This window comes from Dermochelys coriacea, chromosome 8 (genome assembly GCF_009764565.3).
Source record: "Dermochelys coriacea isolate rDerCor1 chromosome 8, rDerCor1.pri.v4, whole genome shotgun sequence".
Lineage (NCBI taxonomy): Eukaryota > Metazoa > Chordata > Testudines > Dermochelyidae > Dermochelys > Dermochelys coriacea.
Window position 1 is genome coordinate 69,055,720 of NC_050075.1, and position 27,048 is coordinate 69,082,767.

General features: G+C 39.2%; 1 protein-coding gene and 1 long non-coding RNA gene across 3 annotated transcripts; one reads left to right on the plus strand and one right to left on the minus strand.

Annotated features, from left to right (window-relative positions):
- Nucleotides 1-1,075: 1,075 nt before the first annotated feature.
- On the minus strand, nucleotides 1,076-24,200 carry RNPC3 (RNA binding region (RNP1, RRM) containing 3). Of its 2 annotated transcripts, none has more exons than XM_038413835.2 (15): nucleotides 23,912-24,200; nucleotides 21,581-21,628; nucleotides 18,209-18,327; nucleotides 16,531-16,614; nucleotides 15,635-15,746; nucleotides 14,337-14,405; nucleotides 12,651-12,799; nucleotides 11,302-11,427; nucleotides 8,694-8,830; nucleotides 7,323-7,493; nucleotides 6,979-7,073; nucleotides 6,842-6,900; nucleotides 5,850-5,982; nucleotides 4,982-5,054; nucleotides 1,076-1,312 (listed from the first exon to the last, which is right to left on the minus strand). In XM_038413835.2, the coding sequence occupies exons 1-14, from the start codon at nucleotides 24,101-24,103 to the stop codon at nucleotides 4,995-4,997; spliced, it is 1,554 nt and encodes a 517-aa protein (XP_038269763.1). In that variant the 5' UTR covers nucleotides 24,104-24,200; the 3' UTR covers nucleotides 1,076-1,312; nucleotides 4,982-4,994. The 2 variants fall into 2 exon arrangements, with proteins under 2 accessions (XP_038269763.1, XP_038269764.1); XM_038413836.2 differs by having other exon boundaries at nucleotides 1,076-2,276.
- LOC122461301 lies at nucleotides 2,273-27,048 on the plus strand. Its single transcript, XR_006283202.1, has 3 exons — nucleotides 2,273-4,871; nucleotides 16,253-16,260; nucleotides 27,037-27,048. It is a non-coding gene; the product is annotated as an uncharacterized LOC122461301 (long non-coding RNA).

Sequence of the window (27,048 nt, forward strand, 5' to 3'; positions counted from 1 at the left end):
AATTAGTGGAGCCATGCAGGCGTGGTTCCACTAATTAGGTACCTCGACCCTGGAGAAGGAGGTGGTAGCCATGTAAGATGAGGTGGTGGCCTTGGGGGGAATTTGGGACGTGCAAGGCTGCAGTGGCCAGAGAAAGAGGCGACTTTCCCCAGCTCCAGGGCTGTGGCTGCTGGGGAGAGATGGCCCTCCTTCCCAGCCTCAGCTCTGTGGCTACAGCGGTGTGGGGGAGAGAGAGGGCACACCCATTGCATTAGAAAGGTAAGACTACTGATATTAAAATACGAGTTTGTGTGCTTTTATTCGTAGAATAAAAAAACGTTAATTAAGGTTTGTTTGTTTTTTTTTCTCTCTCTCAACATAGTGCTTTTATCCAAAGTGCTTTACAATCGCTAGCTATCGGTACAAACAACATTTGGAAAGATCATTAAGTGGTTTGCTGAGACCCGCAACGATTTTCAAGTGGTCCACACACAAAAAAAAAAAGTTTGAGAAACACTGGCCTAAAGCATTGATTTATAGCACTGCTGCTTCAATGATAGAGTAAGAATGCTAGCCTACATCGTTCCCTTGGCTTAGCAGTGTTTAAAATTATTATTGTTTGGTATTTATCTTCTAGTAATGTCTAGAGACCTCAATTAGGACTGGGGCCTCTTTGGACTTGATACTATTCATGTGTATTTGTAGATAGGGTCCCTACTTTGTTGACATTGGTCATACCAGTGTAATTCTCGATCCAAGAATGAATGACCAAAGCAACTCACATTCATGTGAATGAAAAAAATATCTGATGGTACTGTACCCCCAACACAATACTAGGACATTAGTTCAGTACTGTTTCCAAGGCAAAACAAGAATTCCTGATTCACTAAAACTGATTCTTATGCCCATTCTTACTTTCAGAGAGCACATCAATATCCTCAAGCCAGGAAGAAAACATCATTCACCCTGGCGCCTATGAATGTGTCTTCTGACATTAAAGCTCCGAGGCATAAAGATAAATAATTCAGTATTGTGTTTCTGTAAGAGGTAAACACCTCATCTCAAAAAAACAAAACAAAACACGTATAACGCAAAGTGAAGGGAAAAGGAATAATTTATTAGATTTAACAAGCCAACTAATATACATTTTTCATATCTGTCTGATAGGCTACAATGTGTTTAAAAGCATTTGGAACCTTTAAGAATGAAGAGAATTAAGTCTTGTTTTAAAAACATTTGAAATGCTACTACGCACTGTTCAATAGTCCTGTTGATCACATTGCTTCTTCCCATGGCTTGGTAACATTTGAAAGAGATGGAACACAAAAGGAACCTGGAACATTATAAAGGCACGTTAAAAGTATAAATGACTGGAAAATTACTGTGTTCAGCTGTCAGAAGCTTAACTGGAAAGTTGAAAGATCTTAAGGTATAGAAAATTAGTGAATCATGTCTGAGCCAACTAAATTTGACTTACTACACACAAAATGTATTAATTTTAAAAAAAGTAAGGTTAATCACAGAATGCTGGAATACAAAACCCCCAAGAAAAGTATAGATTAGTTGCCACAAAACACTACCAGAAACTGGGAAACAAAGGTAGCAATGAATAAAGTTTAGCTTCAGTTGTCATTACTTCATTATGAGACATTGCTAGATTTTCTGTTCTCTAGTCTAAAAAAGGAAAAAGTTGTAAGAGAAACTAAGTACAGGTTGCGTCCCATAAACTGGGACACAAACTGTCATTAAATGAATGTATTACTTAAAAAGACAACGTCAAGGATTGTTTTCTGCTTATAACCACCCCATCAAAACTGAAACATTCTAACACAGTGTGGTATTGCTATTTTTTAAAAAGGAACATCTAGGGCCAGCTCCTCAGTTGATATAAGTCAGCATAGCTCCACTGAAGTCAATGGAACAAGGCCAATTTACATCAATTCAGGGTCTGACCCATAAAATAAAGAATTATATGGATTTAGAGAAGGAACAGGGAGGAAAGGTCACATTTTGAGACTAGAAATGTTCATGGTGTCCCTTTAAGTAAATAAGTGACCTGATTCACTAACTTTCTCCCTGAAAAAGTTCCCTTTATAATTTTTAAAGTATCTTACTTATTTTAACAGAGATTTGTAAATTGTAAAATAAAAGAGAGTGTAAATTCCTCCCCGCACCTACACTAAAAGAGAACTTTGAGGTATTTGAGTGCTATGGAAAACATTGCACAAAAAAGGATACAACAAGAAAGGATACACTCTGCATGACAGTATTACTGCAGTATTTACGCAGGAATGTTTCTAAAGAAGAACAGCAGAATGTGGTTTAATTTTACTTGCTTCTCAATATTGCATTTACACAACTTTTTTACTACCTATTACAAGAGTGTTCAATAAAATATAGCTGTTTTGATCCCTTATCTGCATATTAGTGAGAGCTCGTGTGTGCACCAATGACTCCACTCCCATAAGCAAGTGAGGCTCTTTACAAATTGAGGAACTATTAAGAAAATGCCAGCATTTACTGTCCCATTCATTCAGTGGTCTGCATTTTACATTAGGTTCTGTTTTTCCATCAGCTTTTTTTTTTTTTTTAAAAATCATGCTTCCATCCAATGTAGTCTTTTAGGCTACCTCTCTCACTGGAGCCAATAACCTTTGCAACATTAGCTTCTTCCATGCTCTCATATATATAGCTGGCATTTTATTTATATCAGAACCGTGCACCCAACTGTTCATGAAAATGTTAGTGATGGGAAAGGGGAATTCCAGTTAATGAAAAGTCAAAACTGTATATTTTTCATCTTCTGGAAAAGCATGTGCATTACAGTATCTTCATAAAGCAGAAAGTAGTAATACTTAGAAAAACCTACTGTCCATTAAATTTAGCTATTTTCACTGTTTAATAAAATAATCTGACACTAATAAAGTGACATATAAAGTGACTCTTAAATAGTATGGGTATATCAATTTACATTTGCTGTGTATACAATTCACATTTTATTTTACTTGATTTACAAAATGTACTTATAAACCTGAATCTCCAGATTTCATACCATAGAAACCACTATTTCGCATCAAAAGATAGTGTACATCAAGTCATTTTGGCTCTTGGCAACCACAGAAGAAAATATATTCAAATAAAATTAGGGTTCATGTTTGTTATTCTTTAGCAAAAGCAAAAGAATTCAAAGTTAATGAAACTCAGCCCTCCACTGTGCCAATTCGCCCGAGTTCTGTAGTGGCCAAATTGTACACACAATAGTGTACATGTATTCCATGATACTTAGATACAAAAGGCTGGCTTTAAATGCAGGTGTTTTGACTTTAACTCAGTTTATTAGACTTTTAATTTGCTAACTGCAAATCTAATCATTTTACATTGTAAATAAAGCTCATGCAAGTATAACAGCTGACTCCAAAATAGTAACTCTGAATTGACGGTTAAAAACATGATTAGTGATCAAACCAAGGTCTAGTCTTTTCTGTTTACATAATCTGAATGCCAATTGAAACTTATAGTTAGTATAGTCAGAAACTGGACTAGTGTCACCTCCCCCCCCCACGGAACAAATTGGGAAAACTAGAATTTAATTAGAGTACATTTTTTTTCAGTGTTTAGAATTAAAGGTTGCCAACACCCATTCAAAGAATATCTGTTTTTTTCTGCACTTGTCACACTACATAAAAACCTTAAAACAATGGAATAATTCAATAAAGAAACAATAGGGAACAGGTCTCAAAACAAAGCTTATTTGTGCCTTTATCCCTTTTAGAATAATTTAACTAAGTTTTATTTCTTTGTTTCTTTTCAACCAATGTAAGAAAATACCTGTGAAAAGCATTTGTTTTTAATTTGGTAAAATCAAACAGCTAACTTTGCCAAATGGAACCAAAGCTTATTCAAAAGTAGACTACACACCATCTCAATATTGTACAAGCCAGAAGTTTCAGAGGGTGTCTTAACAATTCAAAAACAACATTAGAAATACCGTTAAAGGCAATATATAGGTTAGATAGCATAGCCTCCAGTGGACACAAGATATCTACAATAAAATGTCTATTTTAATAAATACTTCATTAGCAACAGCAGTGTTGAGCATCTCAAAACAATTTTAAGAAAATGTGCTGTTATTTTTCCATCAGAATTGGCAACATTGAAGCTAATTTCATTTCAACTAACAATCATCAATAGACAACAAATTTAAACATAAGAACTTTTTGGAGATATTTTCTCAGATACACTCAAATTAAGATCTCATCTACACTAGGAAATAGGAACATGTTTTCAAACTAATATGATGCTAAATATGCTTTTGTTGGCAGTGTGGACAGAGATCCTAGGGATAACCGGAATCAGAAAACACATTTTTAATCACAACTGTCCATGTCCGTAGAAAGGGCAAATCTTGTTTAACGTCACATTAGCTAAAACATTTTCTAACACCATGCTATTTCCTAAACAAGCAAGGCTTAAAAGGGACCTGCAATGATGCACAGATCCCACTGATTAAACATAGGGTCACCAAAACAAAGACACCTTGGGAGATGCCAGCAAGGAAACTAAAGTACTATTTATGGGGTTATAGCAATGAAGCAGTAATTACTTCTGGGGCATATAGCCCTGCTGGAGTATGATCCTGAGGTGCTAGACTGGCAGCATTCTACGCTCTCCTATGTGCCACAATCCCTTAAAGGTAACTGCAGGGTCAATGGCCAAGTTTCTTCAAAACTTCCCCCACCCTCACTTTTCTTTGTTGGTTTGAGGACTGAATGTCAACACATATCAGTGCTACAACTTGAGGACTGGGATATAGACTCCATGATTCTAAAACGGAGAAGTGAAATGTTAACAAGTCAAAACTGACAGCCTCCTTGCATATTGACTTCCTGATAGTGGGGGTGGGGGAGAATTCTACAAAGGAAATCTATGTGTCAAATAATGGACTTTAAAAAACAAAAAAAAGTCTGAATGTTCTCTTTCCTTTCTCACTAAATCTGCTTACCTTTAGCATTGTTCTATCTTTTTCTTTTCTCTTCTTTGGAATCTTGTTTTGGTCTAGCAGATCGTGCAAATTGCTAAGGTTTTGTTAAGGACTACAAGTCCAAAGTATAAGTGGTAATTGTTAGCAGGAAGCCAGAATCAATTAGTAGAGAAATACTAATTCACTAGAAGGTAAATAAAACTTTGGAGAATGAATGTTTTGAACGTATACATAATAAGTATGTACTCAATCCAACTTTACCTCTTACTCCAGTCACATGAAGCTACACTTACCCTTTCTTCAAATCAAATGGAACGACTTCACCACCACAAGACTTATCTGTAGTTAAAAAGTGGATTATTTTCCATGTGGTCCATGATTTAATAAAAAAAAACCACCTCTGAATTTCAACTTGTTACATCACGATTTTTTTTTTTTTTTAAACTTGAATATAAACTTTGGAAAGGAACAGCTTGATTTGTAAAGAGTTTGAGAGGGAGTCAGAATCTTCCACAATAATGCCCCTGATTCTGCAAACAATTACACACTTGCATAACTTTAGCAATGGGACTACTTATGTGAGTCAGGTAGCAAATGCATAAGTGCTTGCAGGACAAAGACATAAGTGGTGATTTTATTTTAAATCTTAAAGTCATTCATACACATTTACTCTATTTCATAATGAAAGTCTAACCTGTAAAGTTTTAAATTATCACTGAAGCAAATGTGAATTACATGATTATTACATTGTTTGTAATTTTAATAAGAAATATCTATTCTTTTCTATAGTTATTTATGAAATACAGTGAGTTTATAAGACAGGAAGCAAGAATCTCAGGAACTGACCTAAATTTAAAAGGCACTAAAATAAAAGTGTTCGAAAGGATACAACCACCATGGGCTTTTCAAACAAAACATATCCATTTACTTCTTTTAAGGCTTTGGTAGCTGATTTTTCATTAGGGAGGCCAATAAAAGCCTGTCCTTTCATGCGACCTTCTTTCATCAAACGTATATCAAACCTAGAAATAAAATTGGGAAAGGGATGAAAGGTTTAAATTTTACCTCAGCACCACCACAATTTACAATAGGCATAAAACTTCACATGCTGAAAGTTGAGGATCGAAAGAAAGTGGCAGCGATGCCTACATTCTGGTACAGACAGGGTCATGTCATTAGACACTGATAAGTTTGTCTGGAAAAATATACTAGCAATTTGTCAAAAATCACCATTAGAAGGCAGGACAGCAAGTTGCTGTACTACTACAACTAATACTGCATATACAACCAAACATTTAACAGATACACAAGCACCTAGGACTTCAATCATTACAATGCTGTACACTTTGGCCAATCCAGCGACATCAGGAACTGGAATTCGGGCCTGTGTTCTAAAAGCACAGTACAGGGTCTTTAGACCAGACGTATCACTCCACTCAATAGGTGGCAGTTGTGTGCACACCGAGTGTATTATAAATGTTGCAGTAAAAAACATAAAAACAAACAAACAAAAAAAACCAACAACTATCCAGTCCTTCCCCACTGTTATGCAGTAGGTGTAAAAAAATTATTCTGTTAATAGGTACACCACTTCCAGATAAAATATTTAAACTGGGCATTTTGTACTGAAATGTAACTTTAAAAAAAACAAACAAACCGAAAACACAAAACAACACACGTTTCTACCACTTGCTAACTGCAAACAAAAAATTTCTACTCTCCCCTAACAATTAACATTTTCAGGCCAAAATGATTTTCTCCGCTCAAAATCAGAAGTGGACAAAAGGTGCTCAAAATGACTGCAACTTCAACTATAGTTTTCACTATTACTGTAAAAGTTAGTGCACAATTTACTTTCATCAAGAATTGAAAAAAACTTACATAATTCGTTCAGTTTCTGATTGAAAGTCAACATATCTTCCAAAAATAAACTTGAGATCCTGAAATTAAAATGGGTGTGTAAGGAAAGACAGCAAACAAAGAAAAACAACAGAACATTTTCATAAATACTTACTCACCTTTTCTTGAACTTGTTTTGACAAATTCTTCACATAAATCCTGCAGTTTGGATCACCTGGCTCATAGTTTTTGAAAATGGAAAGTTTTTCCATTTCTTGACCAAGACAGAAAGATGGGGAAAAATAATCAATATGCATGTTATATGACTTAATAAATCTTCATCTCACAGCTTTTAAACCTCATTTAAAAAAATACATTGTAACAAAAACAAATATCTTACAACACAAATAGTAAATTATAGGCTATAACAGTAATGTAACAATATTTTAAACAAAATATCAATATTTTTAAATTACTGATTTGTATATAATATTTAAAATAGAATCTAATCCAAAGAAAATACCTCCTCTAGAAAGTCTGCCTTTTTCCAGTTCCCTTCTAGAAACAAATTCTGATGGTATTTCATCATCATCATCATCTTCTTCTTCTGTGTCCTCTTTATCATTAGAGCTAGGAGCTGGGAAGATCTTTCCAAATCCTGCATTAGTTATTTCTTCTGCGGTTGCATAAGGGTCTGAAAGTTGAATACAATATTGTACTCAATGTTTGTAAGAGCTGATTCACATTCCAAAAGAAGGGAGAAAGGGATGGACTGCAAACCAGAAAATCCTGAAGTTTTAGAGGGGTTAAGTTCTGAATACAAGTCAAGATAGAAAGGAAGTTTAGTACATACATGATGATTATTATCTTTTGCAGATGCAAGAAGAACAATGCGTCCTAATTCCTACTTTGACAGAAGAAGTCTACTTCATATAATGCTCCAGCATTTACTTTAGTGGTGAAAACACCTTTCAGCTAGACCCATTCTTCCCTCTTATTATTATTACTATGCTGTTTTATAAGGTTTTTTTAAATTCTCATTTTATATTCCATAAGAAAATCTACAGGAACTTCATAATATTGGGAAATAAAGCTATAAGAAACCTTTATGCTCCAGCACTATAAAGACAATGGGGCAATATGAGCAAAGTGCACACTGGGGCATTACAGAAACTGACAGCTACAGGAAGGCTGCTCTCTTCAAAGATCTGAAAAAGAAGCTGAAGCACACACTAAGTATCTCGAAATGCCTCTTTACCCCATGTGAAGTCTTCAACATAATTTGTAAGATTGTTAAAAAAATTAAAACATAATTCGCTTCAAAGACATCTTGTGTTGATGAGGCAATCTTAGAGCCTTAAAATCCCACCCCCATCCTGCATTCTGAATTGAAATTGAACAGAGTCTTATAAAAAGACAGAATTCCTGAAAAAAGTGAAATTTAAGGCATCAGATTTAGTGATTGAATGACATGCTACACTATGATGAGCAGAGTGGCGTTGCTATGGCACTGTAGCTATGCCACCATAATGCCATAGCAAAGATGCAGCCACAGCAATGGAAGAGATTTTTCCATCTCTGTAGGAACACCGTGTCCCCAAGAGATGGTAGTTTACACGAGGTGTTAGGTCAGCACAGCTCTTCACCCTCTGAGCATTGTAGCTACGTCGACCCAAAATTTAAGCGTAGACCAGGCCTTAGGGGTTGAATTTCTTAAAAGAAAACTCACATTAAATAAATATAAAAATAAACCAGCACTATTTACAGCGTCTTTCTCCAAGTCACAGAACATAAAAATATTCATCTCACATGTTATGTTGTCATCTTGCCTGTTCTTTGCATCTTTAAATATTTCAAAATTATTTAACAGAAGAATAAGGATAAACATTCTTACCATTGTTTTGGTCTCTCTCTAAGCTTTTCTGAAGAACGTCTGGAATGTCTGCAGAAATTTGGAACTTAATTTTTTTATGACCTACAGATTGTGGCTGCTCAAACACATCCGAAGGTGATAGTGTAGGGTGCAGATTACTGTTTAAAACAACAATATGTCAATCTCACTTGAAGTTGAAATGGTCAATGGAACAGGCATGGTCAAACAAAATATATATCTTTTCCAACTACATTTCATGCTGTTTACCATTAGCACAGTAGTTTTCTGTTTCCAAAGCAACTTTAAACTTAAGACAACTTTTTGTGGGTTACATGTAGTTCAACGATAAGACATGTTTAGTTGGCAAACAGCAAAAACAAAGATCAGAGATAACACACTACAGGTAGACTCGAATACAAAAGAAAATTGTCTTAAGAGAAATATTAAATGGAATAATACGAGGCACCACCAAAGACACTTTCTTAAAGATTGAATGCCAAGAAAAATAAATTAGGTTTGTTTTGTGTCTCTATATAAAGGAGGATTGAAAAAATTAGTTTTTTTTTTTTAAAAAGTTTAGCTTCAATCTTAGGTTCAAAACTAGATGAACGCTTCTAACCATGAAAGGAGAGAAGTTCTTGAACAGTCTTCCAAAGAGAGAAGGGGGGGAGGGGCGGAAACCTAAATTGTAAAGTTTACAGAGGGGATGCTATGATAAAGTTGCCTACAATGACATATAGCCCATCCATGATTGCTGGAAATGGGACTCTAGATGGTGAAGGCTCCGAGTTATTACAGAGAATTCTTTTCCAGGTGTCCAGCTGTTGAGTGTCACTACATCCTCAGGGTTTAACAGATCACCATATTTGGGGTCGGGAAGCAATTTTTCCCCAAGTCAAATTGGCAGGGGGGGGAAGAGAGGGAAGCTTGCTTTCCTCTGCAGCATTGGATGCACTAGCTGATTTGATCTAGAGTAAATGGTGGATTCTCTCTCTTTCTATCAAGATTGGAGGACTTCAGTAACTCAGTCAGAGATTATGGGCCTTTTACAGGAGTTGATGGATGAGGTTCTGTGGCCTGCAATGTGCAGGAGATCAGACTACATGATAATGGTGGTCCCTTCTAGCCTTAAAGTCTATGAGTCTTTTATATTAGAAAAGAGGTCCTCTCTTGGCTGGAATATTCTCTCATGAGTGGAGAACAAATGATATAATGACATAAGAACTAAGAATGAAAGTTAAACAAATGATTAGAGTAGCAGACTGTATAAAATTGATATTTCGCTTCAATGACTAATTAACATTTTGGGTAAAAGACATCTTTGTTAAATATTCAGCACCAACATCCTTTCAATTAGATTACATGGGCACATGTTAATTGTGCTCTCAGATTCTGCAAGGACCCCTCAGCAATACTATGGAAGACCAGACTTGACACCCCTGATGTTTCCAGGGCTATTTCTAGATCAGGATTTAAAGGTGTGATGTCAGATCACGTTAGCTAATTCACTTTAACTAATGACATGTACAATTCTAGTAAAGAAAAGGCAAGCTGTACTTTAGCAATCTGTCAAGTTAAAGCTTAGGCTCTCCCCATGGCATTATTTGCACTACTTTGGCACATACTAAAGTACAACTTGCCTTATCTGAATTAGAATTTTAGAAGGTGTTAAACAGTATCAACTAAATTGGTCTAAGTAGAAAAAAATATTTTAAACCACAACAACCCCTGCAATCCACCCTCCAAAACATCCAGCCTTTTATCTTAAAGAAGCAGAAAAGGGTACAGCCCAATTTTTGAAAAAATATTTTGCAACTCATCTTTAACGACCAATTTCTTAAATCACCAGAACAAAAATAAGTCTAGACTAGTTTTTCCTCAAACAAGCCAAGTGAAAATTAAGTGATTTTTTTTCTTTCCTTCACAGTTTTCTATTAGAGCTCTGCAAAAGCAGAACTGTCATATTATTTAAACAAGTCACAAAGCAAAAATATTAACAACTGTCCTCTGCTATTCTAACAGTATAAAAATGTGCCATTTCTTCAGGTGTGCAGGGAAAAGTGAATATACTTGTATAAATACATTTTTAAAACAGTTGATTGTCAGGAGATCAAAATATTACTTCTGGTTCTTAGGGACACAGTGGAATAAAACTGGAGATGCCAAAGCATTTAAACAAAAATTATTATTTTCATATTTCTACTAGAGATGGCCTAAGCCTATTCAGATCCATGTTCCAGCCTTTAGCCAGAATGGATAGAGGAGCAACCTGGGGTTCTGTTCAGGTCAATTTCAAACCTGATATAAAACAAATTGATAGAAAAACAGATATTGTAGGGGCCAGAACAATAGTCTCAATAAAGGGTCCACATCTGTGAAACTGGCTTGAGATCAGGCAAAGCTCAAGTCTTGGAGATTTCAGAGCACGATACAAGTGCCATCTGTTCAGGGAAGTTTTAGTAACAAATGTAAGGGATCACCTACAGCACTTCATCTTGCAGTAATACCCTCTGTATTAAAGGTTCTGAGGTAGAAAAATAAAAAATCCTGAGCAAGGCACTTTTTTGTGATTATTCCTTATATTCAATACACGATGAGCACTACAGAAATACAAATAATAATACAATACCTGTGGGGAGCAGACGTGGGAGCATTCAGCAAGTCTTTTATCTTTTGCTTTTTTCTCACACTACGCTGCTTTGTGGATATTGGTCTTTTAGGCTGAATGGTGGCTAATTCCATCAATTTAGTCATTCTAAATTGGAGAAACAATAAAGACATCCAAAACAGTTTAGTTTTTAATCTAGAGATGCCATTTTAGAAACATAGCCTCTTATTTCTGACCAGAACTTCTGAAACTCAAATGTGTTGAACTGTTCTATTATATCCCACAAACATTTGTGATATACTAGCAGAATGCAGCTACACATTACTTATTATACAGTAAATAATGTTACTGTAGAACATTTAGATTGATGAGAAAGTGGATTATTAAATTAGAGTAGTACTCAGACATGAGGAAAGGGTGTATAAAATCTGCCTAAAATCGTTCAAAGTAAAAAAAGATGTAAATTTACAAGAAACAGAAGTTTCATTACTATATTATGACTCATAAAAGGAAATCTTTACTCAAAGCAATGTTTAAAGTATTTGTTCTAATTAGGGTTAGTTAAATTCTTCAAATCTTTCAAGGAATTTTAGATACTTTTAAATTGGAGGCAACAGATTAGCAATGAGAAATATTTTTAAAGACTGCCCTAAAGGCCTAATCCCACATAATACATGGCATAATGCATATAATACACAATCAATTTCTGGCCTTGTAAGCCAAGCAAGCCCTTGACACCAGCTTCAATGCAGGATAATAGTAGGGTAGAGGGCTAGATAAAGTCAGCTTTCCACAAGTGTCATAAAATAAAAGAGCCAATCCAAAATCAAAAGCAAGTGGCAAAGCTACTTAATGAGAGGAGAACACATGCAAATGAGCTTTGTACATCCTGCATCGTATTCAGTACAGAGCTCTGTTAATCCCCCCACATATTGGTCTGAACATTCAGCATGCACGTGGGTAGAAAGTACATCAACTTCAGAGCATAGATGAGATTTTCTGTGTCTTTCCCCTAACGTAAGAGATCCACCCTATTCAATAGAAATTTGGAAGAGGTGGGAGAGTACAAGTGTACGGAAACTAGTCATGTTAATTTTTGAACCACATGGCCACGTTCATCTTTGCCCTGACTGACTTTCAGAAGAGTGTTGTCAGCCTTAGGGAGAATATCAAGAACTGCAGCTTCTTTAAAATTTATATCTGGAAAGGCCACCTACATATCAGAATAGCTGGGGATATGCAGTCACAAGATTGGAGCTTCTGTGGGCCAGGAGGCACAGAAGCTGATTTTGGCTGGATTGAGATCTACAAGAACAGCATTCCCCCTCTCCCCCCCAAAGCATGATTGGTTACTGATTATAATTACAAACCTCTCCTTTTCTTCCTCATCAGCACTTTCATATTCAGATTCTTCTCTGCTAGATTCCTGATCTTCCTCTTCTTCAGGCAAAGGAGGCTCCTCTGGAGGCAATGGTGGGATAGGTGGCGGTGGCACAGGCGCTGATAAATATTCTTCATACTAATCAATGAAAGACATAAAATCGAAGTCTTAAACACTCATTTTGGAAAAATTATGTTTTAATTTCTTCTGCATAAATAAGAAGCCTCAAATGTGATAAAATGGCAGATGGCAAAGGAAGCTTTTCAAAACAAGATGTTTATTGAGATCTATCTACCCACTCTTGACAAATTCAGTTTCATGAGGATTTTACATCAAACAATTCAAACTCAAAAATAGTAACAATACACTTAATTCTTCAAATTAAAATTGGGAGTGAAGGGTGAGGGAAAGAAAAGATTAAATAGAGCACTTCAGAAACTAAGGAAGAAAAAACAGCTAGCTTCTCCAGAAGTTTTGCTTTTCCATTCTTAGTTTTGCAGACTAGAAAGGAGCATAGTCTGAGCATATGATGGGAAGCCAGATGCTCTCAAATTCTAATCTTAGCTATTATGCTGAATCTCCTCTGTGACTTTGATCAAGCTATAAACCCCTTCCCTCTGTAAAATAGGCATAATACTTACCTACAGGTGTAGTAAGGATTAGTTATCCATTACAGAGATGAAATTACTGTAGGAATATTACGAGCAGTTTCCTGCCAAAATAATCTCACTCTGATAGGATTCCCAATGCACTTTACTGTAAAGCTTACAACCACTTGGATGAACAAACATGGGGACAGTTGCACGAAGTGCTGAAGTCAATGAAAATGAAAACATTCAGTTCTCAGTAGAAGCTGCTGAGCACTTTAGAGACTGGGTCTTTTGAACCGTCACTAATCTTTACCTGATCATAACATTCCTAGTATTTGATCTTGTCCTATAAGATGCAAAGGATAGTTTCAAAAATATCAGGGAAAATTCACTGGTCTGCTAAATTTACTGTGCATCATGTAACCTCCTGAAGAAACTACCCTCCCAATCCCTGAAAAAGCAGAAGGTGCTGGTGTGCCAGGGCAAGCTGTGGGATGTATTGGACCCGAGCTTCCTTATGCCTGATCCTGCCAATGGCATAACTTACAGTAAGCCCTCCGCAGCTCCAACATCTGCTGGAGACAGGGTGCTAGTTCCCTGTATCCAGACATAGTGGAGAACTGGGGCCACAGATTCAAGTCCTCCCCCCCCTTTTCCCTTCATAACACCTGATTAAATCCTAGAGCCAAAGTTAGTGATTATGTGGTTTTCACATCAGCAGTCAGAATCTCATAAGAACTCTCTACAAATGCACAGATCAAAGAACATTTCGTGTGTTAGTTATGCAATAGATTAACCATGTGGTATTCAAATGATTTTCATGTTTCTATAACTGCTACAAGATATTGTTTGCACTACCGTAATCTCCATTTTAATGCCCTCCATTATTTTTGAAATATTCTGAAGATAATACCGAAAGGTAACACACTGGTTCAGTTTTCCTTGCAACAGAAAATAGACATACACCTGTTTGGAGCCCATGCCAACACATCCAACAGGTACACAAATGTCTAATCAACAGCAAATACCGATGAACTTCCTAGGACAAGGCACACATATTAAATGTAATATACAAAATTTCTTACCATGGGTGGTCGTGCAGTAACTGGTCCAAATGGTGGGGGTAGATTCATTTTATTCATAAGGTGCAGCACCTGAAATAAAAATTAAACAATTCTCTTTATAAACAAACCAGTACTTTGGCACAGTACTTTCTAAATCTTTAATATGATTTTTTAGTATTCTACTCAATTGTAAATCATACAGGTAAAAAATCTACAGACTTTTACAGCAGCCATGTTTGTTAAATGCAGAAATGTTATCAGTACAGTCAAGTTAGTTATCAGTACAGTACTCAGAGTTACAAACACTTTGGGAACGGAGGTTGTTCGTAACGCTGAACAAAACTTTATGGTTGTTCTTTCAAATGTTTACAACTGAACACTGACTTCATACAGCTTTGAAACTTTACTATGTAGAAGAAAAAAGGTGCTTTCCCTTTTTTTTTTTTTTTTTTTAGTATTTTACATTTAACACCATACTGTACTGTATTTACTGGGGGTTTTTTTGGTCTCTGAATCTGCCTGACTGTGTACTTCCGGTTCCAAATGAAGCGTGTGTGATTGGTCAGTTCGTAACTCTGGTGTTCATAACTCTGAGGTTCTAGCATATAAGCTATTTGCAATCTTCAATTTCCACTCCACTACGGGGGTGTCTTTTTGCTATACTTCAAATAGAAGTATACGTTAAAACGCAGTATAACTATAAAAAAAAACAGTTACTGTTATTGTTATTTTTGTTTTAAGTACTTAACACTTATATTGTAATCCATCAGCATTGGTACTGTAAATTAGCTAAGTACCCTTGAGTGAGATCCCTATTGGTGTAGCTCCCCTAAAGTCAGAGCTATGCCAATTTACACCAGCTGAAGATCTAACCCCATATGAAGCTTACCTTATGAAGAAATAAAGACTAAAATTAAAATGTAGCTAATGCGTTAGCAATGGAGGCCAGACACCTGACAGTGGCTAAGTACAATTAACACAAAGGGTTTGCTCTGAGCCAATTTACAGTATTGGGTACCATAGTCAAAACCAGTACAAAGAAATTATCCAGTGGTGTCTTCAATGCTAGTGAAATTACATCCACTTCTTGCCAACTAAATCTTCTCTATATTTATCTCAACTTACTTAATAGCAAAATGTTAACTCATAGCACTGGAAAATCAAGTCTTAATTATCCACAGGAACTAAAACAACAGCAGTATTCTATAGGATAATAGCTACTATAGTACATGTTATTTTTTTTAAAAAAAAAACAACAACAACAAGGAAAATATTGGTGTTTGACTTGTATTCCTTTGCTTTTCTCCTTCTTCACTTACCTGTACATAAAATTTAGGCACGCTTGCTAAGGCATTTGCTATATTTGCTAGGATTGTACTTGAAGGCGGTGGATATAGATATTTGAGGCAAGAGTTTATAGGAAAGGTTAGCCTGGGGAAAAATAAACATTGTAGAAAATTAAAAAAAAAAACAAAAAAAAACAAAAAACCAGCAGCAACATCAAATAATCTTCCATTTCTTGAACCCTACAGGTAAAATTAAAGAAATAATTAACTTCTGAAATACCTCTTAAAATACATCCTCAAGCCACCTATGGTTAATAGAATACAGCACTCCATAAAAATCCAGACATCTCAGCCAAAAAGAGTATAGCACAAAACTCAACCTTGAATTTCAGAACTGATCTCCTGTCCAGAGTTATCATACTTAATGATACAAAACAAATAAAACCTAGTGGAAGGGATATTAAGCCTCATGTTTCAGGGCTTAAGCTGATCTCTGACTCCTAGAGGTCAGGATGAGACCTAACAAAAGGAGGGAAATAGATTACTCCATCATCTGTCTCCTGCAGGGTTCTTAACACCTTCCTCTGAATCATCTGATGCTGGCCACTATTTGAAACAGGATAGTTGGGCTTTGAGTCAGAGCCAGTATAGCAATTCCTGTACATTAAAATATGTTAACCACAACAAACTCTAGACAACTTTGGCTTTTCTTTCCTCAGTTTGCAACAATTACAGTGCATGCCCCCCCCTACCCCTCCACCAATAAGCTGTGTGTGGTTACACATCCATATTAAATCTGCAACTCCGCTAACCCATATGAACATATTTATATTATTAAAACATTAAGTATTTAGAGGATAGGAGACTAATTCAGTAACTATACTATGCCAAGAATATAATAGTTAAGCAGCCAAAGAATCAGTACTTACCCATGGCTGGGTGCAATTCCATTCTCTATTTTAGGACAGCGTGGCTCTTTCCGTTCTCTCTCTTCTTCCACTGGTTCTTCTGGCCTGAAAAATAGATTAGTATTAATTAAAGTTGGGCAAAATTCCATGAAATACGTAATACACAATGCCCAGAAGAAGAGTTTCACTTGTAACATTCATAATTTATTTCAAAATACAATGGGTTAGTCTACTGGCCTTTACAACTTTTGCAGACAATGCTAGTACTGTAATTATAGCACCTAGACCTTTAAGACTTGTCCTGAGCTCTTTAAAAAAAACAAAAATTCAGAGTTAAATGCAACAATTGGAGGTTTGTACAATACCAAAGTACAACATTATGATTTGAGAAATATTTCAGCCTTATTTCAATTTCTCTTCTTGCGTGTGTACAAGTCAAATGTTTATTTTATTCTGTGGTTGATTTTAATTTTATGTAAACACAAATTTGACAAACAAAAGCTTTTTATATATCGTATAATGTAAGTAGTCAGGCAACCAGGTAATCAGATCTATTCTGATTTAAAAAGTCAAAATGATATCTTGTGAACTGAAATCAAAAATTTAGAATTTTTAAGTCTTTCATTCTTTTACTTGATCCCCTTATGTGTTTTTGGAAATGAAGTATTATATGAAAGATTATAAAATGAGACCCAAACTATCACACTCCTTGGTTATATACTTACAGATTCAGAATGAATGTGGCTATTTTGAAGAATAATCACACATTTTTGTATTGTATTGAAAATTTTAAAAGTAATTCGATAATATGAATTTATCACTAAGGCCGAAGCTTGCAAGGAGCTCCATGAAAGGGAACTGTGCACTTGTGCAGGAGTTCCTCACAGGACTGAGGCTAGTATAGTCAGATTCACAGTGGAAAAGGGCTCAGAAAACCTCCCCACACTGCTGTGTGCTCTGTTGCAGTCCCACAGAGAATTGTAGCCCATGAGCTATGAGAAGTGAAAGATACTCCATCCCTAATATACGGGCCTTGTGTGGGAACAGTGGATAGCACATGTGGAGATCACTGAAGGACTGGAGACTTACTCTGAAAGTGGAAACCAGTGGGACTACACACCAATTAGGGCAGTGGTTCCTAAACTTTTTCCTCGGTCGCCAACAACCCATGGGAGCGCTGGGTGAGGTGGAGAGGGGGCCCAGCTTCCCACTCCTGAGTGGTACTGTGACCTTATATGCCAGGTCACAATGCCCAGAGCAGGAAGCTGGCCCATCCCCAGGAACTTGGAGGGGTGAGTGCAGGGCAGGCTCACTCTCCAACCATCCCTCTCCTTCATGGACTGCCCTCTGCACCAGACCTGTGACCCATCTACAATCTTTCCATGAGCAACTGGTGAGTCAAGACCAACCATTTGGGAAACGCTGGATTAGGGTACTATTCTATATAACGGTGGCACAACTGGACCTGAAATCAGTAATGTGGGCAGGATTTGGGCCCTCAGTCTAGAGATCTATTATTGTTCTTACTGTAGAAACTGAATTCAAATATGTTAATGTTTTTAAATGGACATGTTTTGTTTTTTGACTGAAAATAAATGACAATTAAGATATTGTGAACACATTTTTAAAATGTTTTTTCTTATGGTCAAAGTTATAAAAAACTATAAACATGGAAACAAGCTATTATGCACATACATACCTTTTATTTTTCTCTGAGAGTGAAGGTTGGCTAAGAACATGAACATTGTCTTGCTCTCTTGCAAATTCAACAACTAAAGTGTGGCCTAAAAGTCTCAGCTGATGTAGTCTTGACAATGCCTTAAAATAACCACAATAGCAACAAAGAATATGAAGATTCAGTTAAGTTAATAAATATAAATATTTAAATACATTCCAATAAAAATAAAATTTTCATCATTTTTCAAGGCTCAATTTTTCTTCCTGACATACTGCCCCTTGCCATTTCTATTGTATGTCCTGATTTTCACCTAAACGTCTACTATATACAATAGAACAGGCAGAAGCCTACCATAACACTTGCTAACCTGGGTGGAAGTTGGTTTGGGAAAGGGAAACACATTAACTTGTATTAATTTTCTGAAGTGCTAAGTCAAGGCTGTCAACAGTCAAAGTTTAAGTGATTACATGTTTTATTTTTAGCTTATAAAGATCAAGCTTCTTTGGTTATAGAAGTTATTTTTGAAAAATGTTGATATTGTATCGGAAAAATGACACCCGTATCAATATTAGTAACACACTCAGCCTTCAAATAAGGAAGCAAAATTTAATTATTAAATCAAAATCTATTCAGCTAATCTGTTGCTCTCATGTAGAATTTAAATATTCTATATTTATTAATAGAACAATGATTAAAAATAGACTGGTAGAATACCTGGAAAATCATGATATGATAGGGTCTAACCAGTACAGTTTCTGCAAAGGCAAATCAGCTCTCACCAATTATTACAAGTCTTTGAATACGTCAACAAAGCAATGAATGAAACAAAACCAGTTGACAATGTATGTAAACTTTCAAGAGGCCTTTGAGGGCATGTATGTCTACACTGCAACATAAGCCCATGCTTGAGGCCAGGCTCAGGCCTAACCCCCTTTGCGTCTACACTGCAATTGTACTAACCCAGGGCCTAAGTTCCTCCTAAGCTGCGTGGCCGAGCAGGGGCCCAGGGCTGCGGCGGGGAGAGATGCCTCTCCACCAGCACAGAATTGCCGTGGCCGGGAGAGGCACCCCTCCCCACTGGCCCCAGCACAGACCTGCCGTGGCTGGGAGAGGCGCCCCTCCCCGCTGGCCCCAGAGTGGACCTGCCCTAGACTTGCCGCAGCCGGGGGAGAGGAGCCCCTCTCTTGGCCCAGATCCGACGGAGCTGCCAGGGAGAAGAGCCCCTCCCTTGGCCCAGCCCAGCGCCACAGAAACTGCCACGGCTGGGGAGAGGCGCCCCTTCCCCAGCCCTGAGCTGCTGCAGCGAGGGGGGGGGGAAAGAGTCCTCTCTCCCCACCGCAGCCTTGGGGCAGCCTGTACCCCAAACCCCTCATCCCTGGCCCCACCCCAGAGCCTATACCCCCTGCATCGCAACCCGCTGCCCCAGCCTTGAGCCCCCCCCGCACTCCGAACCCCTCATTTCTGGCACCATCCCAGAGCCTGCACCCCCAGCCAGAGACCTCACCCCCCCACTGCATGCCAACCCTCTGCCCCAGCCCTGAGCCCCCTCCCACTCCAAACCCCTTGGCCCCACCCCCACCACATGAATGTTGTTACGTGTCACACATCACCTCCATATTGATGCACATAACAAATTTCACTCTACACATAGATGTAAAAAAATTAGAGGGAACACTGCCCAGAGCTCAGACCCAGGGCTCCAGGATACCACAGGGGTGGAGGGTCCGAGCTCGACTTAAGGAGAGACCCAGGGCCCAAGCCCTATTGCTTTGCAGCGTAGACACAGCCCCGTTGACTTGGGTCCCAGGAGTCAGATGAAAGTATCCCAAAATTCCATGGGACAACTTCCTTAGTCCTTTCTATCCCAACCGTCTACAATCCACTCTATTAAAAATGGAAGCCACCCACCCTTTGCAAATGGCAGCAGCTCAGATCAATATTCACTCATTTTCTTCTGATCACCGATCTGCAAGCACACTATCAGAGAACCTTCTCGGCTTGCAATGGAGTGCAATCCAATCAAACCTTTTGCACAGCGAGCTGCTTCCTGGTTGCGTGCAAGGCAGACAGTAAAGTTTTCCCACAGTGCACCATGCTTATAGAACTAGAGCAGCCATATTTTGTGGGGGAGAGGGGACACTAGGGACTCTGGGATATGGTTACTTTGACTTGGGTCTGTGCACTGCACTGTGGATGCCAGAGTCCTAGGTTTGAACGTGGGTTATAAAAGTCTTAACCTAGGGTTAAAATACAATGTAGACACTCAAGAACAGCGCACCCTAACACAGCTTAGTGGACTCAAGTCCCACTAATCCTGGCTTTAAGTTGCAGTGTAGACGTAGGCTGAGAAATTTCTTCCCAAGAGGCTACTAAAGAACATAAATAGTCATGTGGTGAGAGGGAAAGTATTGTCATGGATCAAAAACCGTCCAGTGAAGACCGAGGAACTTCTAACCAAGCTAGTCAACACAATAGGAGAAGTTGAATATTAATAATTGTAAACTACTCACTCACCTTACAGGATTCTAACCATATCGACTCAGGAAAATACAGGGGCCTCTACATACTCAATTGTATTGTACTGGTTATAGATAGCATGGTTCAAACCTCATTGCATACAAAACTATGCTTTAGAACCAAGATTCCTAAATTGTGAATGTATTAAGCTCTGGCAAGTCAGCAAGCCTGTATTTTGGTGAGCAACTAGAGTTGATAACTAATATTTTTGTCACATTTGTGGCATGATAATAAAGAACAGCAGAGCCACTTGAAGCCAAGTCACTATTCAACTGACACAGCATCACTTTCTTGAAAATTATAGTATGCAGCGTGGACTAAAACTGGATTCAGAAGAGCTGGGTTCTATCTCTAGCTCTTCCACTGATCAACGGGGTGACACTGAGCAAATCACTTCACCCGTGTGTGCCTCAGTTTTCCCAGCTGTAAAATGGACATAATGAATTTTACCTCCTTTTCGGAGGAATATTGTATCTGCCAACAAGAAGTGCTATATAACATTATTATTACCTCTCTATCTTGTTTGCAAGGAGCCTATCAACATGGCAACATCCCCGCTCTTATCAAAGTAGGACAAAGATTTTTTCAGGGTGCAGTCCTGAATGTGCACACATCACCACCTGTGAAATCCTTTTGCAAACGTTCAGTTGTAGTTGCACACACACTTTTATGTTTGCTATAACCAAACCTGTGATATAACAGTGTTTGTTTTAGTCTGAATAGCATGCATATACTTGAAAGAAGTTTTACTCTACTTTATTTTGGCATTTGTTTTGCATCTTTTTCCCAAACTCCCAATTTTGGAAGACACAGGAAATGTTAAAAGTTAACTGGAACCATTTGCTAAAAATATTTAATGAAAAGCCCAATACAAACCTTTCCAGCTGAATTTTCATTGGGGAAAGTAGCAAAAGCTGTATGTTTCTGGAAAACAAACAATTATTTGTCTGTTACAGTTTTTTTAGATCAGAGTACAAGAGATCTCAGCCATATAAACAAACTTTTGGACTACAGTTTTTTCCCCCAAAGATTTAGCACTAGAAATTACATTTAAATTAAATTTTAAATTATAAATGAACATTTCAAAGTTAATAAATTAAGATATTTGCAGGTTTCAAGTTTTCTGGTTTTTAGTTTACTAAATGTATGACCAGGGAGTACATGGCTCACAAAAAGGAACAAGAGGGAGGAAAACAGTCAGCTCTGTGTCCATGAAGGCAAGGAGCTCTGCAAAGAGGTAGAAGGTTGTGGGGAAGAAATGAAGATTTGCCAATGTAAAATTAAAGCACGCTTAGTCTGTGGCCAACCAGATATTGAGGACATTTATCAAGCCCTGATTTTCACATGAGTATACTATCTCTAAGTATAATAATTGTATATTAGACATATTTTATGATATAGGCTTTTCTAGTGAATAAAATCCAAGTCAACAGTGCCAAGTCGTGGAACATCTTCATCAAAGTAATTCTTACGAACTCTACTTTCCTGTTACAAAGGCAACATCACACCTAATGCTATGTTCTGAAATTTGGGAGGTTTTTCTGCTTATTTTTTTGGCATGGATGATATACCTCTTTTTCATAAGTACAAGCCACTTGTTCCAAAATACCGCCTCAGATTTCAAATCTGAAACAAAACTATCATTTAATTAATAGTTTAGACTTTAGCCTAAAGTTGTATTAGTTGGCATAATTTTATATGTATATACTGGAACCAAATTTTACTATAGTTTATTTTGGCATTTGTTTTGCATCTTTTTACAAAGATCCTGCGAACACTAAAAACACATACTTAACTTTATTTTCCCAATTAGTTCCAGTAATTGAATTTTAGACTGAGGTTTAAACATTACAATCTGTTATAGTGAAAAAGCATTAAGGATCTAACAGAAGATGATAAAGAAAATTCTCATTTCAAGATGACAGACCAAGTATATAATAGGGCATTTACTACATCCTGGATCAAGCCCCTCTATTGTGGTACTGTCCAATGTAAATTAAGTGCATTAGTTCAGGCTTTTAAATCATCTTGCAGTTTTTTAAAAACAATTTGGCTTTGTCACCTCCAACCAACAGTCCACACATCCTGGATGTCTGGGAGATCTGAAGGGTCCACTTGCACCATTATAACAGAATTTTGTAGCGACAAAAATTAAGTTAGTGTTTGAAATGTCTTTATTTAATATAAATACCATTCTCAAATTTCTGGTTCAATGGGGTTTGACAGCTTTTAACCCCAAACTGGAATCTCTGTTTTTACACAGTGGTGCTATGTCCCTGAAGGCTAACCCCACTATACATCAATAAAAACTGAAGTTGGGTGGTTATTTTCAGAATGCTTTCATAATAATATTGGGCATGGGAATCATATTGCATAATTTTGGTGTATTATTTAGGGTCCAATCAAATCTTCTGTCATCCATTTATCATTGGTCACAACAAAAGCTTGATCCTGAAATACGCTCTATGTGGACAGACCCCTGCATCTGTCTGGAGGCCCACTGAAATCAACTAAGCTCTATGTGAGAGCCAGTCGGGAATTTTTCAACATGTTTTGAAGTTTTATGGGAACGTAACAGTTTCAACAAAACTTTAGTTGGGTCCAGGATGTAGAGGTGGGAGGATGCCCGAGAATAACCTGGTGAAAGTGGCGATTAGGGAGGGTGCTCCGCTGCACTGTGGGAGACGTAGGTTCAAACCCCTGCTCTACCAAGGGAGCCGTTAGCTCGCTGTCCAAATTACATATGCAGGGACTGGCACCTGGGTCTCTAGCCACGGCGCCACCGAACCCCATACAGATCTAATTCTGCAGCAAACAGTTGCCAACAGCCGGGAGGTTCCGTCTCAAACACAGACAAGAACAAACGCGTCTCTGGCACCAAGAAAGGGGATGGAGGGGCCAGTTCCCCCCGCGGGTGAGGCACCCCGCTCCGGCTCCCCTTCGGGGGGGGGGGGCTGCCGAGGCTCTTTTCCTCTCCCCGGACCGGAGACGGCCCTTCCCCACCCCCTCGCGGGCCGAGGCTCCAGGGGAACGACGGGAGAGGCGGAGCCTCCTCTCGCAAAGACGCCGCCGCCAGAGCACTGGAGGAGCGGGAGGGGGTAACCCCGCAACCTGCTTCGCCCGTATCAGACGCAACGGGGTCACCCTCCCTCGGGAACCCCGCCGGACGTGACCCCCTCCCGCCGCCGGGCCGCTCCCGCTTCCTACCAGCCGCCCCTGGTCGGACAGGACCCGCACGGAGGCGGCGCCGAAGTGCCTCAGCAGATCCTCCTTCTCCGCGGCCGTCAGGTCGGCGGGCAGGTGCCGCACCAGCAGCGTCCGGCTCCGCCGCCGCCGCCCCACGCACGGGGGCCCTCCCCCGGCCGCCGCCTTGTCCTCCTCAGAGCCGGGGGCCGCCATGCTGCGGGGGGGGGGGGGGGGGGGTCGGAAAGGCCGTGCCAACCCGGCCGCGACACCCGGGAACGGCAGCTACAACCCTCGCGAGAACGCCGGGGCGAGGGGCGGGGAGTACAAACCTCCCGAGAGTCTGTGCGCTTCCGGGTTGTGCCGGCGCGCGCCCGGGCTGCTCTTGCTCGGCTGAAGAGGGGGCGGTCCCTTGGGAGGCGGGCACGGAGCGGCGCCTGGGCGGGGCTGAAGGGGATTCCGGCGCTTCGCTCGGCTGTTCCCCAGCCTAGCGAATAGCGGCTGTGGCTGGCTCGCTGACTCCCCCTGCGGGCGCGGTGCTGCCCTGCGCAGTACAAGTGGGTTCGAAGCCGCTTCGCTTTCGGGACGCGTCCACACGGAGCTGTTCTGGGGCAGCTTTGCTCCGCCCAGTTATCAGTTGCCCTGTGTAGACACGCCCTCCGCGCCGCCTGCTGGCTGCTTTGCGCTGAAAAAGTAGATCAGCTTGGCTATGTTGCCCAGACTGTGAAGGCTGTTGTACTCTGTCCCTGGCGAGTCTCCTACTTAGGCTAATCAAACTCCTGAGGTGCTCCCCATGAGACACGTGATCCAAGAGAGATTCCAAGCAGGGGAGGGGGGGATTAAACATAAGTGTGCACCACACTAAATCAGTGCCTGCATGTGTGCAAAGCAGACATAAGTACCAACCAGATATTGCCTGCAAAAGCAAGCATAGTTGAAGAGTACATATGTAGCAGTGTGCTTTTCCGCACGCACCTTGGGCACATCAGGCGTAGAGATGGAATTAATCCCAAGAAAAGTTATCATGGAAGGAATGATGGCAGGTCATTTTAGTAGGGACGACAGGTGAAGGTATGGGTAGATGGTATGTCACAAATCACTGGGAGGTCAGCTGCTGAATTTGCAAAGCTGGTGATGGCTCCAGAAGGCTTCAGAAAATTCTGCTATGCTAGTGTCTGTGTTCAGACATGGATAAATGACCTTTACTTACTCACTTTTTCTCACCATGTCAATAGCATTACAGCATTTTTAGAGGCAGTCAGAACTTTGAAGATAATCGTGGCCTAGGAAATAAGTCTAGTGCATGGCCTGTAGCAATATTAAGTCTGGAATATTCCCACTTTCAAAGTCTCTTGGAAATACAGGTCTGGCATCCAGCTGCTGTGGATGGAAGGGAGGGAGGTATTGCAAAGGCACATTTGTGGTGGTTTTATGCTTCTGCATCCTACTTCAGCATCCTGTTTATGTTGGCCTGAATTTTAGTTTGTTCCTGGGTCATGGTGCAGGAGAACTTTTCATTTAGCAGGAACTTGAAATGATCTATTAGGTTTCTAGGCAGAGCAAACTTCCCACATTCATCCCATGTAGCTCATTAATTCCAGTCACTAATCTGCTCCTCAGTCACCAGACAACAAGTTCCATGGCACCAATGGATGATTGTCCCCCAGAAACCTGGAACAACTGTTCTCTCTTCCACTTAGGGATCTCAAGCAAGTTCACATCTTCCAGTGCTACCACATACTAAAAAAATGTTAAGACTGTCATCACTAGTACTGGTCTGCTGTCCCACACCTTTCCCCTTCTAATTGCACCTGCCATTGTCCTGATGAGGAAGAACCCAGAGACCGGGCAGAGACGTGCAGAGATGGTGAATGCATACTAAGGAGATAAAAGTAAAAGGGGAGAAAGTTCACATTATTTTTACCTTGGATATCAAAGTAATGTACTGATTATTTGCTTCTCAGGATGTTTACTCTGAGGCAGTTGGACTGCCAGTGTTCATTTTTACTGTTTACTTTATGGCAGCTGCGTTCCCAGCACTGTTCACTTTGAATAATTTGCTTTTCAATCCCTTGCTGTGTGAATGCTTTGACACCAACAGAGAAGGAGCAGAACTTCCAAACACACATTTTAATGAAGAATCAGCTTGACAGTACACATGTGTGATAATGTCATATAGAAACACAGACAGTGCAGTAATATTGTAACATATTCAGATAATTTCACTTTCCTCTTCTTTCATTTCTCCCTTCAACCTAGGGATAGTAAAGGTCACTTGTTCCACGCTATATGTCCCACTCCTCCCTCCCCCTCCCCTCACATTTAGTGATCCCCATATTAACAATGTACAGAAGGGGATCAGATTAACATTAACCTAGCAAAACAGGTGTTTGGGATTTCAGCTATAAATATTTCCTCCCGTTTCAGTCATTGCCGTGCCAACCCATGACTTTACCTGAAGCCTTCCAGGCCCCTTATAGTTCTTCTAACTTAATCAATCCAGTTTGCACCAGTCTATTTGTCTCCAACTTTTGCTGACTTTTAGAAACAATTTTATTTAAACAGATTGAGTTGGACTTCTGTTACTTTGGACAACTTAGAATTAATGAGATGAGGCTGCCACCCCTTGTTGGACATTTTTCATCTGGGGGATGCTAAATGGGAGCGGAGTAGGGGGGGCACATGGACTGGTGTGAGCTTTACTGTCCTGGCTTCCACCCTACCATTTCCTGAACCCTGAGATCCACCAGTTTGCCAATAGGTCTTCATCAAACATTTCCTAAATTAAACTAAGTTTCAAAACTTTGTCTGCTTCAGACATGGGAGGCTTGATAAACTTCATAGTTGCAGACCAGTACAGTTGTTGACAGCACCTAGCTGGATGTGATTGTGTGTGTCACTTTCAAAGTTCTTTACGTAAGAAGCATCTATTTCTAAGAAGTTTGTTTTTATAAGATGCTGGAGAGGAGAGAACAGAGTTTAAAAGTTAAATAGGTCACTCAACTCAGCAGTTAAGAATGAAATGGATAGAACAAATCAAATGAAATGTGGTATTGTATCAAACTATGCCTCACAAGCTGCAAAGGCCCAAAGGTGTCATAGATCCAAGATAAAGGAAGCCAAAAGTTATTTATGAAGGAAACTTGAAGTTGTGGAATTCC

Excerpts from the sequence above, each read along its gene's own strand:
- RNPC3 (XM_038413835.2), bottom strand. The coding sequence starts at position 24,103 with ATGGCGGCCCCCGGCTCTGAGGAGGACAAGGCGGCGGCCGGGGGAGGG. Across the intron at positions 14,406-15,634 it reads TGCCTAAATTTTATGTACAG|GTGCTGCACCTTATGAATAA; the intron begins GTAAGTGAAGAA and ends TTTTTATTTCAG. Across the intron at positions 5,983-6,841 it reads TCAGAAACTGAACGAATTAT|GTTTGATATACGTTTGATGA; the intron begins GTAAGTTTTTTT and ends TTTTATTTCTAG.